The sequence below is a fragment of the Salminus brasiliensis genome, chromosome 23, assembly GCF_030463535.1.
Source record: "Salminus brasiliensis chromosome 23, fSalBra1.hap2, whole genome shotgun sequence".
Classification (NCBI taxonomy): Eukaryota; Metazoa; Chordata; class Actinopteri; order Characiformes; family Bryconidae; genus Salminus; species Salminus brasiliensis.
This window is the reverse complement of record NC_132900.1, coordinates 27,409,403-27,428,229: the sequence shown is the minus strand read 5'-3', so window position 1 is coordinate 27,428,229 and position 18,827 is coordinate 27,409,403. Positions and strand designations below refer to the sequence as shown.

Below are 18,827 nucleotides of genomic sequence, written 5' to 3'. Positions count from 1 at the left end.
ACTGGCATCAGGCCCACTGGAGGCCATTTCAGGGATGTGCTGCTGCAGAAAAAGAGGGCACGTAAATGGAGGTAGAGGAGCTCAACACACCTAGATGCCACTCAGGGACCAAACATTAGGCTAAGAGCGTTTTTACATTTGGACAGCGTTTTTTTTTTTTTTTAAACTCTCCCTTTCGCATGTGAGAGGCCTGGCCGTGGAGGGCTGTGTTGTTGACAGGATTTGAACTGTTAATCTCCTGTCTCTTGAGAAGTAGAGACAGTTAGATAGTTGAACCACTATAGAGCTGTGAAGCCATGTTTATGTAAAGGTAAATTTACTCAGAACTGTGTTTGTATGTAGTGTAATTTCACAGCTCTAGACCGGCCCTACGGTCTAACTGCTGCGTATCAATTGTGAGATCAGAAGTTCAACTCCCAGCAAGGCCTCAACGCTCCATTGTCAAAAGCCTCCCAGTCTGGGAACATCATGCGATAGGGGGAGGTTCTGACCTGAAGATGGGAATAAACAGTAAACACATTAAAAGGGGCGGAGCCACAGACTAAACATTTTACACAGTATTTCAGTTTCAGCTGCAGCTTGGTTATACTGACTGACTAGCTTGGTCCGGTTGGTCTTAGCGCTTGACCAGCACAGTGTATGTTTTTTTTCATGGACTAGCTGGTCTATCTATCAGCATGACCGACTTGACCAATGCAACTTAACCAGTACTAGTCATGCTTCGCAACCAGCTTGGTTATGCTGGTCAAGCACCTTTTTATGCTGGTCATGTTGGCCATATTGGTCATACTGGTTAACAACCTTGGACATGTTGGTCAACTGGCTGACTAGCCAAGTTTAGACCAGCTAAACCACCAAACTCAAGCAAAAACATGCTATGCTGGTTATGCTGGACATAGTGGTCAACCCCCTAGGTTGTGGTTGTTGACAAGCTTGGTCGTACTGTTTGACAAGTCTGGATAGGTTGGTCACGCTTGTAGACCAGCTAAACCACCAAATGTAAACGAAAACATACATATGCTGGTCAAGCACTTAGTTGGTCAACTAATTTTTTTAGTAAGAATATAAATCATTATTAAATAATAAATTATTATTATATTTCATTTCGTATTTTAACTGACATTCACTGCAAGTCTGCTGTTTTTCTTGTTATTTGGTTATACGCTTCTTACTGGGCTCCATACTTTGACACTGGGTCAAACTCTGGCTGTGTGCAAGCAAACCGGATCGAGCCCGACGTTGTTGATGTTGGGTGCAGCCCGCGCCCGAGCAGGAGCCCTTTTGGCCCTGTGCTCCTGCCGTTTGTTGTGCTGGAGCGGCCGAGTGTGGGTGTTGTCTTGGGTGACCTGGCGAACGGGAGCCGGCTGTGCTGAGAGGAGGCGAAGAGGACCTGGAGGACGTTTAATAATGCAGGAGTTAGCGGCCAGGTCTCTGCGCTGCACACGCCGCACGCAACCTTAAATATTCATCCACCACGGGCATTCCTCCTGGAGGAGCGAGCGCTGCTGGAGCTCCCACGCTGCCCGGCCGAAAAGAAACACAGTACATCAGAGAGAAAACACACACCGGAGTCTACTGAGGCTACGCTTACATTGAGAGCCCTATAGCGTATTGACTTTTTTTTTTTCCAGTGCTGAGATACAGTAAATAATTCACATCTTTCATTAATGTAAACAGAAACGGGCTGCCCTGCAATACCCACAGACACTTCAGTTGTATCACAATTGACCGGCGTCACGGACAACAGCTCAGATAACGTCATACGCTCAAAAATAGTAGGACGTGCTTATGTGGTTACTGTGGTTACTAGTATATTGCGACTGTCTCCAAAACAGCAAGTCATTGGTCCATTCAGCATGAAGTTCGACACTATGTAAACCGTAGCTAGCTTTTCCAAATGAAAACATAAAAATGGACAAAAATGGAGATACAAGCTTTTGTTCTGTTTCCACTATAGGCACTATTTTGGGTCAAAGACCCTGTTTTCTTGTACAACACATCAGTAAATATTAGCTGTGTTCCAAAAAACGTAGACTGCAGTCCAGATGGGCTGCATTTCATGACCGCTATGTCATAGGAGGCTGTTCCAGTAAATGACCCTTCATATACAGGCCAGAAATGCAGCCTATGTTCAGAGCGATTTGGAGGATGCGACTGATGTATACGTCCCAGCCCTCGATTACCCACAGATCTGTGAGCTTTTTCCTTTTTTAGCTTTGCTAACGTACGTCTGTCCATTTATTACAGATACCTGCTTTTCATACAGTGTCAGAAACCACATGAGCAAGTTTACTAGTGATGGCTGACCACCTCCACACGGCTTGACCACATGTATGTGGTGATTGAGGCGTGTAGTTTGGCACGCAGTACGTGTAGCAATACGCTTTCGTTCCAACTGTTAGCTTCATTAGCCTTGCAGCTGCACTAAAGAAGCAAACTTCAGTCACCAAACATGTCTTGACTGATTGATCATGGTTGGGTTAAGGAGGGGAAACTTGTGTACATTTGATTTTCAGCCAAACCATCGCTTTCCTCTCAGATTCCTTTGTCATCGCAGAGAAGAGCGGACGTTGTTAGCAAGCCTAGCGCAGAGCCCAAATTGGTCTTTTCCATTAGAAAGGAGTTCAGCGGAGGCCAGCTGTCTCCTCTCAAACCCCACAGCTCAATTTTAGCCTTTCGAAAAGACCCAGCTCGGTTATTTCTGGGAGAGAAAACATGGGAGGAAGATTCTCCACACCAGACTCAGCTCACAATCTACACCACGGCCCTGTTCTCTGGAACAGGATAGGGAGATAGAGTCCCACTCTAATCCCATACTGTTTTTATCCAGTAACGAGTAACAATTTGCTGCTAATGATTTGTTTTGAATCCTCAATCAACTGAACAGCCAATGCTCCACTCCCCCCTCATACATAATCATGACTGGGGGGAAACCATTCAGTTAAACTGAACATTTTGCATCTGCCAATAACTATTAAAGCATAATGGGCCTCTATAATATATTAAGATGCAGGTAGGGAGGGAGGGATGGCTATAAATGCACCAATGCAGTGAAGATCGATATCACAAAGAAACACTAGAAAGCGGGCAAAGAGTGCCAAGCTAGTCAAGCCGGCCTCTAGACTCTCGAAAGTCTAGAGTCGCAAATGGCGACAAACAGATACGGTGTGGACAAGCACAGGCGCACTGCACACTCACTTATAAGGCTTCAGCAGGCCTTATCTTGTTAACTCATCCCATCTACAGCACTGGTGTCAGCTGGTTGAAGGACCAGCAACACGATTTCCATCTGCATGGGCAGATAAGCATGTCTTCACGCTGCTCTGGTGAGGAAGTGTAGATAAACCTCCTGAAGGGAAAGATCACCCCCAGGTTATCTTTGCTAGCGTGGAGCTAATGGCTTGTGGAAGAACAGAAAAGATTGGTGACCGGAAGTGGAAAAAGTGCTGGAAGCTCATACATAAACATAAAGTAGTGCTACCTTCACTACCAATGTAGCTGATTAGCTGAAGGCATGTTTGGTTCTTTTGCTGCTAAACTAGGAAGCTAGTGTAGCTAACAACCAATAGAACCCTGTTCTGGGATTTAGCCTGAAGGCAAATGGTGATTTCAGCTTGCAGTCAGCATGATGCTCATTGGTGAGGGTGTAAAATGTGCTATTAGCAATGTTAGCCTAGCATATGAACCTAGTCTCAAAATCAAGAAGCAAACTTCTACATTTAGAACCTAAACATGGCTTAGCTCAAACAATGGCCTAAAAGAAGGTCGCTCCCAAGTGGTGCGACTGTCTGAACATTGGCTCTATCAGGAGCCAATATATGGAAATGGAGCCAGAAGTTTGATCCCTGGTGATGCCACAGTCATCCCATAAAGCATACCCTGCTGAAAAAACTCAAGATGGTCAAATTGGTTAAACTGGTTGACCAGCATAGCATATGTTTTTGTTTGAGGTTGATGGTTTAGCTGGTCTACAAGCATGACTAACCTGACCAGGCTAAACAACCAGTATGACCAAGCTTGGCCAAGCTGATGAGCAGCATGACGATGCTGGCTGACCATCATGACCAGCATGAGGACGCTGGACAACCATCTTGACCAGCATCAGCAAGCTGGTTGGCCAGCGTGACCAGCATGATGATGTTGGTTGACCAGCATGACCTGCATCACCAAGCTGGTCAACCAGAATGGTCGGCGTGGCCAAAATCGAATGGAACACATACTATTCTGGGCAAGACCTGGTTAACCAGTTTGACCATCAAAGACCAGCTTCGACCATCTGAAACCAGCTACCAGCAAAAGCAGGATGTTGGATGATGATCACCATCCCACCTCATCATCCCCAACTCCCCGACTCATCTCTCAACCGTACTGGATGGAGCACCACCACCACCATCATTCTAGAGATCACAGTTCTTCTACTGCTCCACAGCTCAATGCTGGGGGGCTTTATCCCAACTGGGGCCAATAGGCTCATGTTTATCTTACCCTAAACCCCATCAGCACTGCCTCAGCTGAGTTTCTCTGGACAATGTCTTAACAGTTTGATCATCCATAGATAATCTATAGGGGGCTAGGGGGGCTGTTAATTATGCAGGCTCTACGCAAAGGCCTAAAAGAGCAGGAGGGTCCCACGGTGAACACAGTGAACACATATACATTACGCTCGGCACGCTGCATCCTTTCCACCGCAGCCTCGATCACTTTCAACCCGTTTGTTTGTTAAATGAGCCGTGCTTGCCATCCATAATTGTATTTTCCAACATTAATTAAAAGGCATGTAGAAAAGGGGGGGAGAGGAGCACTCGAAGGGTGTGTGTGTGTGTGTGTGTGTGTGAATGTGTGGCTGTCATACACAGATTAGGACAGGGTGAAAATACCAGTTGAAGGGAAATCACGGCACCAACCTAAATCTAACACACCCCCATTCAGCCAATTAAGGGCTTCTGAAAACAGTAAGTATCTGGATCAGGTAGGGTGGATTGGGGTTGACTTTAAAGTCCCGGGAAGGGAGCTCTCCAAGGACCAGGGCTGGAGACCACTGGTCTATAACATACTGTTTATCAACACAAATCAGCCATAACAATAAAACCACAGACAGGTGAAGTGATTACCATTGATTATCTGGCTTCAGTGGTATCTGCCGAAGAGTGGGATCCCTAGGCAGCAAGTGAAGAGTCGGTTCTTGAGGAAGATTGGAAGTGTAAATATTGGGCAAGCGTAAAGATATGAGCCACTTTGACTCAAAGAGCCAAACTGGGATGGCTAGAAGACTTGGTCAGAACTTCTTCAGATCATCACACAGGTCTTCCTGCAGTGAGGTGTTCCCCCTATGCAGTGGTCAGTATCTACCAAAAGTGCTCCAAGGAACCAGTCAACCAGGCAACAGGCTCATGGGCACCTAAGGCTCATTTACTGATGTGACCCATGGAGGCCCCACCTCACAACTTACAGGACTTCTTAAAGGATCTGCTGCTGACGGTAATCTTGGTGCCAGATACCACAGGACACCTTCAGAGGCCTCGTGGAGTCCATGCCTCGTCGGGTCAGAGCTGTTTTGGTGTCACGACGGGGACCTACACAGTATTAGGCAAAATGGGGTTTCCCACAGTTTTAGCTTCTCGCACATCTGAAAGCTTTCAGCTACTTTTAATCGGCACCAATTGCTGACACAGATGTGCAAATGCACACACACACACACAGTTTGCCTAGTCTCTGTATGTCCCTGTATAGTATGGGACTGTCTGGAGCATATAAATATGAACCGATTGGCACTATGCCTAATGCCAGATGTGGGAAGCCCACCAGCATTGAGCTGTGGAGCAATATAATGATAATAGGGCTCCATCCAAAACTTTTGGGATGAGATGGGGTTGTGATCATCATCCAACGTCCTGACCTTATTAACGCTCCTGTCGCTGAATACAATCAAATCCTCACAGCTCCTCCAAAATCTAGTAGAAAGCCTTTGTCCCTGGGCGGTAGAGACACTTACTCTGCTATGCTAACCTGGGAACTGTAGTGTACATGAGTTACACCACAGTTTCTTGTGTTCACCTCAATTGCATCAGCCTGAGCATTTGCACTGGGAACACAGTCATCATTCCTGGGGCTAATAAAAGCCAAGAGGACACTGGGCATTGCTTCTGTTTTGTCCTACAAAGGGACACCACACCTAAAGAAGTTATCTGGCGTGTACCAGTGATAAACTGGAATGACTTAAGTTATGAGCACACCTCTCCACAGTGGGCACATAGACAGAGAGGATATTACTGATACAGGTCAATGCATCTCTGTCCTAAAGTAAGAGAGGGAGAGAGAGGCCTAGCATTGCCTTCTGTTGTTCCACTTACAGCCTGTTGAGCCCTTTCCTGAACATGCATCAGCTGTTTTCATTAGGGATGTCCCCATTAAGGTTTTTTGCCCCAATCCATCCCGATCCAAGGACCCTAATACTTACTGTTCTCTGGAATATGTGGAACTCATCACTGGATTTCTATTAAGCCCTTAATTTGTCCAGTCCAAGGCGAGGGACATGTCCTATTTTTATGGACCTAAAAAATATGCCAGGCCAGGATTCGTAAAAATCTGGAATTTTGCATTGAATTCACGACAGCATTTGCTTCTACAGCTGCCATACATTTGGTGTGTGGATTTGTACAGCTTTAAACACAACCCTAGGGCACTGGTGGTCAGTGGATAGACTGCTGGGTTGTTTTTCGATGCCTGGGATTGCTAAGCTACCACTGTCAGGTCCTCTAGCAAGGCCCTTAACTCTGCTCCCTGGCCGTTGCAAGCCGCAAACACCTTTCCACGTGTGCTCACTGTGTGTATGTGTGTGTTCACTGGCTGAAACAATAGGTTAAGGGTGGAGGTCAAATTCCATATGTAAATGGTAACTGTTATTGTCTTTGCCTCTTTAAGCACCGCCTTCTCATCACCACCCCTGGAGTATATGTACCCCTATCCAGCCATTGGAGTGCCATACAGCCATTGGTTAAACTGATTCCCAGAGAGAGAGCAGGAGATAGCGATTGACCACCCCCACCCCCCACCCCCTCCAGGCTACAACATCCTAACCATGGTGACCGCCTGTAAGCTCAACATGTCTAGCTACATTCTAGCAAATCACGCTTATAATAGAAGATGGTGGCCAGTTGGTTTCTATTCTGCTCAAAGTGAGACAATGGGCTTTCTGTTACTTTCCAAGTACAGGAACATCATCCGTTTATAATAATCCACTGTTGTCGGTGGAAATCCGCTGTGTGCTCCAGATGCGGATAAAGATTTGGTTAAAAAAGCTCCTCCATCTTCCATCACTAATGCTTTTTCCTTTTCCTGTGAAGTTCCAGTTTTGAAGATGGGACATTTTCTTACACCAGCCACATTATGCTCAGCACACTGTGTCCCCAGGCCACCTGTATGTTTAATGACTGAATTCCAGCGGCAGCAAGCCAGGATAAAGAATGGAGGAGGTGGAGGCTCCAGCACTGCAGAGTTAAACAGCTCCAGTCCAGCTGTACAGCCTTATTTACATTAGCTTGCATAAAACCACATGCATTAGCATACATCTGCATGCGTAACTTAACATGGTAATTCAGGTGGAGTTTGGGCCGCTGTGACAGAGCGAGGGGCTTAATGCCTCTTTGTTCCAGAGATCTGGACCAGCAGGCCTGTCTTTTCCTTCCTTTACTGGAAAAGAATAAAAGAGGCTATTACGTGTCCTCCAGACGCTTAAATACCCCATTTAGCTCAGACCATAGCAGATGCATATTCTAGCTTTCTTACGATTTATATGTTTAACCAACATCACCATGACACACTGTTAGCAGTGTAATATGAACTGGCAGCTTTCCTAGTGGGAAATAATGTGAGGGGGTATCATGTGTTCGGCAGACGCTTAGATCCTCCATTTAAACCAGATCACAGTCGATTAAATGACACTAAACTCTAAAGCTTTTATACTGTATATATAATGGATTTGTGACAAGGTACCTTTAGTACTCATATACTACCAAGTGTGCTCAAGCACAAATGCTGTTAAGTCCAAGACGAGTCCAAATAGAAACACAACTGAGTCCAAGAGGAGATTAAATACAAATGCTTTAAGCCATAGAAAATTCAAAGTACAAATATATTTCAACCTAAGACAATTCCAATACAAATACTTTTCAGACCAAGACGATTACAAGTGCAAATACTACTGAGTCCAAGACGAGTCCATATGAGTAGAAAGAGTAGAAAACTAGCCAAATCTAGCCTGAGGAAACACACATTGAGAAGACTTGAGAACCAGAACCAGAGAGGAACCAAGACTCAAACGTAAAAAAAAACAACTCATAGAGAACCACTGAAAAGAGCCAAGGAGCACTAAGAAGAACTGAGAATCAAAAAGAAGAGCTTGAGAAAGAACCACTGAGAGGAACCAAGGAACTTTTTGAGAACATAAATATTCATTGAGAAGAGAATTGATATAAGGATCTCTCTAAAGGGAACCTGAGGAAGAATCACTGAAGGGAACTAAGACTCATTAAAAAGAACTTGAAGAACCACTGAGAGGAACCAAGACTCAAAGGCAGAAACGCTACAAGAACCTGATTAAAAAACTGATAATAAGCGATAAGCTGGAGCAGCCGAACTGATTGTTTAACATCAGTACCAATCAAAATCCTGCAATCAAATGTTCCAACCTCTACTGTAAAGCCTTTCCACAAGAGTAGAGGCTGTTTCTGGAGCAAAGTGCAAATACTACTGAGTCCAAGATGAGTCCATATGCAAAGAGTAGAAAACTAGCCAAATCACAACTACTGTTAAGCCCAAATATTAAGATCCAAGATGAGTCTAATAGTACAAATACTAAGTCGAATCAGGGCCAGGGATTTTGGCTCCCAGGAAAAAGGTATTACACTGAGCCCTACAAACAGTTGCATTGTTTAGGACCCCTGTCAGTCATAGGCCTTCAGAAACAACCTAACTTTTCCAAGTTAGGTCCAATATGAGTTTGAGTACAAATATATATTGAGTCTGAGACAAGTCCAAGTACAAATATTTTTAATACCAAGACAAGTCAGACAGTCCAAGACAGTATAAATGTGAGTCCAAAATGAGTCAGAGTTCAAATACAAACACTATTGAGTCCGAGTTCAAATACAATCACTATTGAGTCCGAGTTCAAATACGAATACTATTGAGTCCGAGTTCAAATACAAATACTATTGAGTCCGAGTTCAAATACAAATACTATTGAGTCCAACTTCAAATACAAACACTATTGAGTCCGAGTTCAAATACAAATACTATTGAGTCCGAGTTCAAATACAAATACTATTGAGTCCGAGTTCAAATACAAATACTATTGAGTCCAACTTCAAATACAAACACTATTGAGTCCGAGTTCAAATACAAATACTATTGAGTCCGAGTTCAAATACAAATACTATTGAGTCCAACTTCAAATACAAATACTATTGAGTCCAACTTCAAATACAAACACTATTGAGTCTGAGTTCAAATACAAACACTATTGAGTCCGAGTTCAAATACAAATACTATTGAGTCCAACTTCAAATACAAACACTATTAACAATACGTAATATAATTTGTCTTATGGTACACTCATGGTAAAGTGATTCCAAACTTTTGAACAGTAGCGTATATTTATACAAGTATCGCCGCATATGACGCATGTTTACCGCTGTAACTGGTATGAAGTGTGACGTCTGTGTGTGATTTAAAGTTCAGTGAGCATGCTCAGTGCGTCTCAGTTCCCCGGAAGACTGGCGGTCGCACGGATCACGCTGGCCAGTCCTGCTGCCAAGCTGGCCCCCGACCAGCTGCTATAAATACTCCACGCTTCATTTAGATCCATACGCAGCACCTGGTCGCCATGGAGCCCAGAGCACCCAGGGGTTTGGCGCCTGTTCATTTGCAGCGTAATCATGTAGGTCCGGCTCATTATGAGAAGTGATCGGCCACGACCCGTCCAGCCGGCTTAAATAAGCATGTGACCTCACCCCTGCATACGTTTAGAAAAGTCTAACAATATGCAATCAGCTGAGATTCCACATCACCCAGATTTCATCACATACTCATGGACATGGGATCATTGTTTATGCACTTAGCCCAAATCAGTCATTAGCTGTGAAGGTTTTCACCTGACAATCTTCTTTATGAGAGCCACAACCAATAAATGTCCTCGAATATACGTGTAGCACCAGGCATTGTCCAAAAGAAGCTTTCTAGAAATGTTGGCATAGCTCCAAGATATGTGTTGCCAAGAACATGAGGAAGAACCACTAAGAAGAACCGAAACTCGAAATAAGAAACTCTCTAAGAGGTTTATAAGGAACCACTGAGAAGAACCGAGAACCAAAGGAGCTTTTGAGAGAATGAGACACAATGAAACACTGAAAGGAAACCAAGTCTCAAAAGGAAGAACTATCTAGAACCTGAGGAAACAACATTGAGAACATTGAGAGGAACCATGACTTAAAAGTAAAAAACAACTCATGGAGAACCATTGAAAAGAGCCAAGGAGCACTAAGAAGGACTGAGAATCAAAAAGAAGAGCTTGAGAAAGAACCACTGAGAGGAACCAAGGAACTTTTTGAGAACATGAGAAATATCCATCGAGAAGAGAATTGATAGAAGGAGCTCTCTAAAGGGAACCTGAGGAAGAATCACTGAAGGGAACTAAGACTCCTAAAAAAGAGGTTAAAGAACCACTGAGAGGAACCAAGACTCAAGCAGAAACGCTACAAGAACCTGATTAAAACACTGAGGAATCAAATGAGCCATCATATGAACCTAAATGCCAAGAGCTGTGTTCTCTAGACGGAAGGAACTCTATCCAGTACCAAAGCTGGAGCGGCTGAACTGATTGTTTAACATCAGTACCAATCAAATCCTCACAGCAATGTTCCAACATCTACTGTAAAGCCTTTCCACAAGAGTAGAGGCTGTTTCTGGGGCAAAGTGAGAAGAAAACCCCTCTTTCTTTATGGTCTTGATTTCATACGAAACAGTAGATGACCAGGTGTCTGCAAACTTTTGGACATGCAGTGTCTCGGTTTTGGTGTGCTGGTGTGAAAAATGCTCCAGATGTTATGGGACCTCTTTTTAATACTATGGAATGCAATTTTTTTGCACAGCATGTTCGATTTGATGGAAGTGATGGAAGAGAAGAAGAGTGGTCAGCAGGACTGAGATACGACTCAGCCCCTTTTACCAGCTTCAGCGCTCAGGAGGCAGCAGTGAAGTTTATGAGGCCTTGTTCTCTGTAAAGACTGCTCTTTAGGATGAAGGTCACATAAAGCCTGTGACGGCGAGACAGGCATTAAAATGACAACAAAAAAGTGTGAAGTCAGAGCTTCTTTAGGAACCCAAGAGAACGTAAAACACACCTCTATCCCTCAAAGTGTCACGTGCATGGATTCATTGAGAGCCTGTGTGTTCTCAAGAAGTTCAAAACCAAAACCAAAGTTGTGTGAAAGTTTACAGCTGGTTCAGATTGGGCTCAGGATGGGATGATATACATGAATCCAGGGCCTCTAAATCCCCCCAAACCTCTTTTGGAAGTGCTGATGGTCCTTTAGGACCGGATTGAGAACACCTGGCATTCATTTACATGTGATTTCATTAATACTGTTCACACGGATATCAAACACTACATTTATTTATCTGTCTGTCTGTCTCTCTATCCATTCATCTGTACGTCCACACGTCTGTCTATCTATCCATTCATACATCTGTCTGTCTCTCTATCCATTCACCTGTTCGTCTAAATGTCTGTCTATCATTTTATCCATTCATCTATCTGTCCATCTGTCTGTCTATCAATCTATCTATTTACCTGTATGTCTGTCTATCTGTTTATCCATACATCTTTTTACCTGTCTGTCTATCAGTCTATACATACATTTGCCTGTTTGTCTGTCTGTTTATTCACCTGTCTGTCTGACTGTCAGTCTATTCACTCACCAGTTTGTCTGTCTGTCTGTCAGTCTATCCACTCATCATTTTTTCTGTCTGTCTTTTAGTCTATCCATTCTGTTTATCTGTCTGTGTGTCATTTTATCCATTCATCTATCTGTCCATCTGTCTGTCTATCAATCTATCTATTTACCTGTATGTCTGTCTATCTGTTTATCCATACATCTTTTTACCTGTCTGTCTATCAGTCTATACATACATTTGCCTGTTTGTCTGTCTGTTTATTCACCTGTCTGTCTGACTGTCAGTCTATTCACTCACCAGTTTGTCTGTCTGTCTGTCAGTCTATCCATTCTGTTTATCTGTCTGTGTGTCAGTCTATCCACTCATCATTTTTTCTGTCTGTCTTTTAGTCTATCCATTCTGTTTATCTGTCTGTGTGTCAGTTTATCCATTCATCTGCCTGCCTGTCTGTCTATACATTCATCTGCCTGCCTGTCTGTCTGTCTATGCATTCATCTGCCTGCCTGTCTGTCTGTCTGTCTGTCAGTTTATCCATTCATCTGCCTCTCTGTCTATCAGTCTATCCATTCATCTGCCTCTCTGTCTATCAGTCTATCCATTCATCTGCCTGCCTGTCTGTCTGTCTATCAGTCTATCCATTCATCTGCCTTCTGTCTATCAGTCTATGCATTCTTCTGCCTGCCTGTCTGTCTGTCTGTCAGTTTATCCATTCATCTGCCTCTCTGTCTATCACTCTATCCATTCTTCTGCCTGCCTGTCTGTCTGTCTGTCTGTCAGTTTATCCATTCATCTGCCTGCCTGCCTGTCTGTCTATCCATTCATCTGCCTGCCTGTCTGTCTGTCTATCCATTCTTCTGTCTGTCTGTCTGTCTGTCAGTCTATCCATTCATCTGCCTGCCTGCCTGTCTGTCTATCCATTCATCTGCCTGCCTGTCTGTCTGTCTATCCATTCATCTGCCTGCCTGTCTGTCAGTCTATCCATTCATCTGCCTCCTTACCAGCTTTACTCCACGGTCCCACATTAAACTGTTCACATTTCGTAAACCTCTACTGTTTGGATGCAGGTATTCCACCTGTTGGCTGTTGCCACGGTAGTCCCGAGGCAGATCTCCTCCTGCAGTAACCTCAGCCTGTCTGTGTTCACAAAACATGGAGCACTAACCTAATTCACCAATACAGACAATTTAAGAATCGTGCAGAATTGTTTGATATGGAAATCATCCCATCAAATCAAATCCCATCAAATAACACACCCCGGATGCTGAACACAACGGCTCCGCTACGAAACCCCCAGCATCCAGAGTTAGCACCCACGCTGCCGTGAGTTGGTTGGATCTGATGAAGTTCATTAGCGTGGGGAGCTATTTTTAAAGCGTCTCTCTTGGCGAGATGTCCCCAGACTGGTGAACTCCTCGCTTTGTGCTGTGTGCACGTCTCAACAATCCTCCAGCCCCCAACCAGAACACACAACTGTGTCAGTTTCACTCGCATCACTTCACACCACGTGACACATACACACACACACACATACACACAGAAACACATGAAGCACACATACACCGCACTGAGCCGGTTCTAAGACCTAAAGGACTGTCTGGGGAGAACCACCATTGAAAGAATCATTTAATACAAGAAATGAATGAAATGAACAGAGGTCTGCGGCCCAAACCAAATACTCCAGCGTCAGTTCATACAAGCCAATACATCAGAGTGTTATAGAGTGTAATAGCTCCTACTGTTGCGTACAAAATGAGAGAATAATTCCCAGACACATTAATAATGGATTTAACTAGTCAGGATTAATGGAGGCCTATAGCCCAAACCTAACCAGGCCTATTTCTCCAGAAGGGCTTTCTTAGTTTACATGATATTACCTGCCTAAAGGAAACATAATATCACTGAAATTGGATTTTTAAATGGGATAATGGAGAGAAACTGGCTTTAAGGTGTGCTTGAAGACACAGTCACTCATAGTTCTCAAACTCCTCATGGTCTGATTTGAGCAGCCAACGATTAAACGACCCATTTATCGCATTACTCTTTTCCAACACTGGCAGCAATCCCATTAGCAACTCCCAGCAAGTCGCAGCCTTCACTTCCACATGCTGACTGCATGTGTTCAGATGCACTGGAGTCGGAATTAAAGGGCCAGTACCCTGGGAAATGCAATTTCCACCCTTACAGGCAAACTAAGCTACAAAACCAGCCTGGATTGAATTCCTGTTTTTTGTGATGTCATATAAATCAGTTTATTTGTATACATGAGTGAAACTAAGGCAAAATATAATTAAAAATGATAAAGAGAAATGATTTCTGGTCGTTTTTGGTACATTAAACCCACACAAATGTTATGAGTGGACTATAGGGCCCAAAAGGAAATGGTCAACATGTGGGATACTGGCCCTTTAAGCCAACCTGGCTTCACTAGAAGGAGATAACTGAGACGTGCAGTCTTTACATTCATCTGAAAACTGAAACCTGAAATCTTCAGCTCCTCCTTGATGGTTCTTGTACAGTTCTAGGAATAAGCTCTAACCTGTGATGCTTCCATAACCTGTTTGTCTTTCCCCCATCCGGTCTATTCAGTCCACATTTGGAACTAATCTCCCAAAATAGCTTGTTTTGCATTTCATATGTTTGTAATGTCAAAAAATGTATAGCTATTAGGCCCCGCCCATTCACACCGAATCTATACAGTGTTTTAGCAAGGACGGCTTTTTATATTAGGCAAGCCAATCAGATCAGAGGTCATTTTTATACAGCCCAAATTGAAAGTATTATTTTTTGTGATGTCACAAAATAAGGAAACAATTCATTGGGCCACTTCGTTAGCTTACATCCTACAGTTTAGCCCCGCCTATTCACACTGAATCCATACAGAGTGTTTTAGCATGAACAGCTTTGTAAAAGAGACGAGCCAATTAGATCAAAGGTCATTTACATAGATCAGGGACTGCAGGGAAAGAAATGTTGTATATCTGACCCTTTAAAGAGCCAAGGAACCCTTCTGGCACCATTATTTCTGAAAGTGTAGCAAAACATTCGCCCTTATCTTCTGTGGACACCCTCCAACTTAGCAGTAGGACATCATTTGCTGTTTGGACAGCGCCCAAGCCGGGTCCGCAGGGTCAAAGGCTGGCAGTAAATGGAATGTCACGGGGCCGAATGTGCTGATTCGCTCGAACTTCCTAAGACCTAGTCAGGCTGACGGTGTGAAACTCAATCGGCCCGTCTCACAAAGCAGTGACTACAACCACCAACCGAATGACTGTTGTGACCTGCTAACACGCTACTATACACATCTACAGGCAAGCCGACAGCACTGTGCGACATGAGGTTACACTTGGTAAAGTTCTCCAACCTGTGAGCTACTACATCAGCCACAAGCGGCTTTTAATAGAGGGAAATATCAGCAAGCGGGTTTTCAGACTTATTAATAATGCATTTCACCAACAACACTGAATGGAGGGCTACACTCCTCTGGTATCTCCATGTCAGAGCTACTGCTTTAGACGTAGTTCTTTACGTTTTTGGAATATTTGGGTCACGTTAAGCTGGTGTTGTTGTTTTTTTTTAACAGATGGAGATTCTTAATCGAGTGTCTGGTGACAGCTTTCCCCACTCGTTAGGAGAGGGCTGACTGACACATGTATCCTCCATCACATGCGCAACAAACCACCACCTCTTTCCGAGCTCCTGCCGACGCAACATCACCGTGCAACCAGAGGAAAGCGTTGGGTACCCAGCTCTGATCAAATTGCTAGCAGGCGTCCATCAGCATCCAGCATCAGACTGAAGCAACATGGGGAGAGAGAAAGAGAGAGAGAGAGAGAGCTCCATCTACCTACCCGGCAAAAAGATTAAGGCCAGTTGTGCTCTCTCAGGCTCCAGCTGCTGATGGCAGAAGGCACCACCTTGGGTCATAGTGGCAGTGCCTTAGTCTGCTGGACCACTGGGAGTCCGCACTTTTTGGCGTAATCTGGAGCTGGTTGTTCTTCAACGTTGTGTCATGATTTACTGACGAACGGTCCAATAGAAATGCTCTAAAATTAAAACAGACTCCCATTGAAAGTTAAGACTGAGCTCTGCCTTAACTTTCCAGGCTCAAACACTCTGTGTGAGCTGGCAGAGAGAGAGAGAGAGAGAGAGAGAGCTACACTGCATGAATTGACTACACTGACTAATAAGGCAGATGCATTTCAATGTAATGGTTTCTGTGACATGACAAGAGCTTTGAATTTCTGCAGCTTGTGCTTTCATGTCCAAATTGGGGAGCAAAGACTTCACTCACTTTAAAAGTTGTGGATATCTGGACAACTCCATGATATGAGTTTTACCCATAATGCTACAGGAACAGTAGAGCTTTCTTTGCTAGATGCAGCAGATTCATCGATTCAGATGGTCAACAGGCAGCTAATCAGTTAGTTCACCCAACAAAAGATGACAACCAGCAACAGAAATGTGCACGAGGGGTGGGGGTGGGGTGGGTGTGTATGTGTATTGGGGTGGGTGGGGGGCTGGGGGGGGTGGATGTTGCAGTCACGTGCTCAAATAACCAACCACACCAAATAATACAGTAAGTTACACCTCTCCGTAATACACAAAACGCCTGAGCCAGGCTGGCAGCGATAACAAGGGGCCCAAGCACCGGCGCTTACCTCCAGATCTGCCCAAGCTGCAGGATGTGGATAAGGGACTGCAGCAGCCAGATACAGAAGGAGCAGGACGCCGAGCGTTTCTGGTTAGTCCGCGCTGCGTTGGTGGTGCTGCTGCTGCTGTTGCTGCTGCTGTTGGTGGTGGCCGTGTTGGTGTTGCTCTTGCTGGCCGTGCTGGCTTGCCGCTGAGGCGTGGACGGGTGCGCTGCGCCCACGTCGCCGTGCGAAGCCGAGCAGCTGAGCAGCTTCCCGTCCATGTGCGAGCATCCCGAGGAAGAGGAGGAGCTGGAGCCCTCCGCCGTGCTGAAGTCGTGCACGAACCATCGGAAGCTGAACACCTGCACGGAGAACGAGCCGAGCACCACGAAGAACAGCGTCAGGCCGAACCACCAGTAGTCTCGGCGCAGGTAGTAGTCGACGGACAGCCACACGTCCGTGCCCACGTCGGCGAAGTACACGGTCACTGCGGCCAGGATCCACAAGCAGTCCCAGATCGTGTAGCGCTGCCGCTCCCTGCCCAGCCGCAGGCACGTCGAGTTGGAGCCGCCGCCGCAGCAGCGCGACCCGCCGTTCACGTTGAAGTCCGCCTCGCCGGCGCCCGAGTCCGGCTGCGAGCCCGGGGCGAGCCCCTGCACGGAGCCGGAGTGGTCCGAGTTCTGCAGAGGCGTGAACGCCACGTCGCTCTTCTTCATCTTCAGCACCCCGTCGGATTTAGCAGCCATTGCGGCGTCAACAACAGCAGCGGCAGCAGCAGCATCAACAGCGGCGGCGGCGGCAGCGGAGGCAGCGGAGGCAGCGGAGGCAGCGGCTTCCCCTGCTTCTGCTTCTGCTTCTGCTTCTCCTTGCCTTCTTCTTCTTCTCCTCCTCCTCCTCCTCCTCCTCCCTTTCCTCCTCCCTTCGTCTTCTTCCCCTTGTTCTCTCCGCGTTCTCTCCTCCTCCTCTTCCTCCTCTCCTCAGTTTCTGTCTTCCAGGCGGCGGAGGAGAGAAGACGGTGGGCTGGGCAACCTCCTGCTCCTCTTCCTCTCCTTCCGCCACAGCTAGAGCGCCGCCTGCACGGCACAAAGCAACACTTCCTTTTGGTAGCGGGTACGAACCATATGCTCTCCCGTGGCTCATGCTTAAAACCATGACATCATTGCTTTGCAACTCGTCCCCGCTCCTCTCTCCATCACGGCGCCCCAGTTGCCACGGATTGCACGAGCGTCACACGTCAAAAAAACGCAGCCTAGCAACCCCAGCGCGCGCTGTAGAGATATGTGGACTTTTATTTTTGCGATTCATTAGGGTGCATCGTTTGAAGGAGGGGGGAGAGGAGGGGAGGGGGGGGGCTTTTATAGCCGTGGTTAGTGCAGTTAGCCTAGCCAGGCTTAGCCTACCTTTTCATTGGTTATATGAACGTGTATTAAGAAAAAAGACAGGTCTCGTGCACGGCAGATGGGTTAGCATGAAGGTGGGCTTCGATCCCCCCCCGATGTTTGGGTAGTGTGTCCTTCATGAATCGATTTGTGCGTCGCCTTTCCAGGGACGAGGTTCAGCACCGCGGACAGCTCCCCGCGCCCGCACACGCCGAGCCGCGCTGCGTTCAGCACCGCGGACAGCTCCCTCCTCCAGATCCCTCCGGTAAACAGACCGAACCGCATTCAGACGCTCGTGTGATCAGCGCTGCCATTGTGCCGGCTGGGGCTGACTTGCGTCATTATCAAATTTATTGGCACCCTTGAGTAGCTGCTATACGACGCCGCGTGCTGTCGACACGCCCTCTTGCTTGCTCTGGCGCGCGCGCGCACACACACACATAGACACACACACAGACACACACACATAGACACACACATAGACACACACATAGACACACACACATAGACACACACACATAGACACACTTAGACACAGACACAGTGCTTTTGTGAAAGAGAGCTGCATCGACTGCCTGATAACCACAATCCTGCCAGCCTTCAATTATAAAAAGAAGCCCCTGTTTGTGTGGAGGTCCCGTCTGTCTTCTGGACAGTGTGATGTAACAGAACCTTGCTGCAAATATTTGCACACGTTTTAGGGACTGCAACACTGAGGCAGCATGAAAGGTGTCGAGGTGTTATTGTCAGAGAGCACTGTGGGCTGCCAGCGAAACCGACTGAACAGTGCTGAATAAAACCCACTGGCCTCTGGGTTACCATATACAGATAGCTCATGATATTTCAAACATTTGAAGTATGGCAT

At 45.8% G+C, this 18,827-nt stretch overlaps 1 protein-coding gene across 1 annotated transcript in view; it reads right to left on the bottom strand.

The window, feature by feature from the left end:
• The window catches only part of xkr4 (XK related 4), an 81,134-nt gene extending 62,782 nt beyond the window's left edge, over positions 1–18,352 (bottom strand). Inside the window, exon 1 of the mRNA XM_072668569.1 lies at positions 16,611–18,352. Coding sequence (XP_072524670.1) covers positions 16,611–17,329 — 719 coding nt within the window. The 5' untranslated portion in view covers positions 17,330–18,352. The remainder of the gene's footprint in view (positions 1–16,610) is intronic.
• Positions 18,353–18,827: the final 475 nt, after the last annotated feature.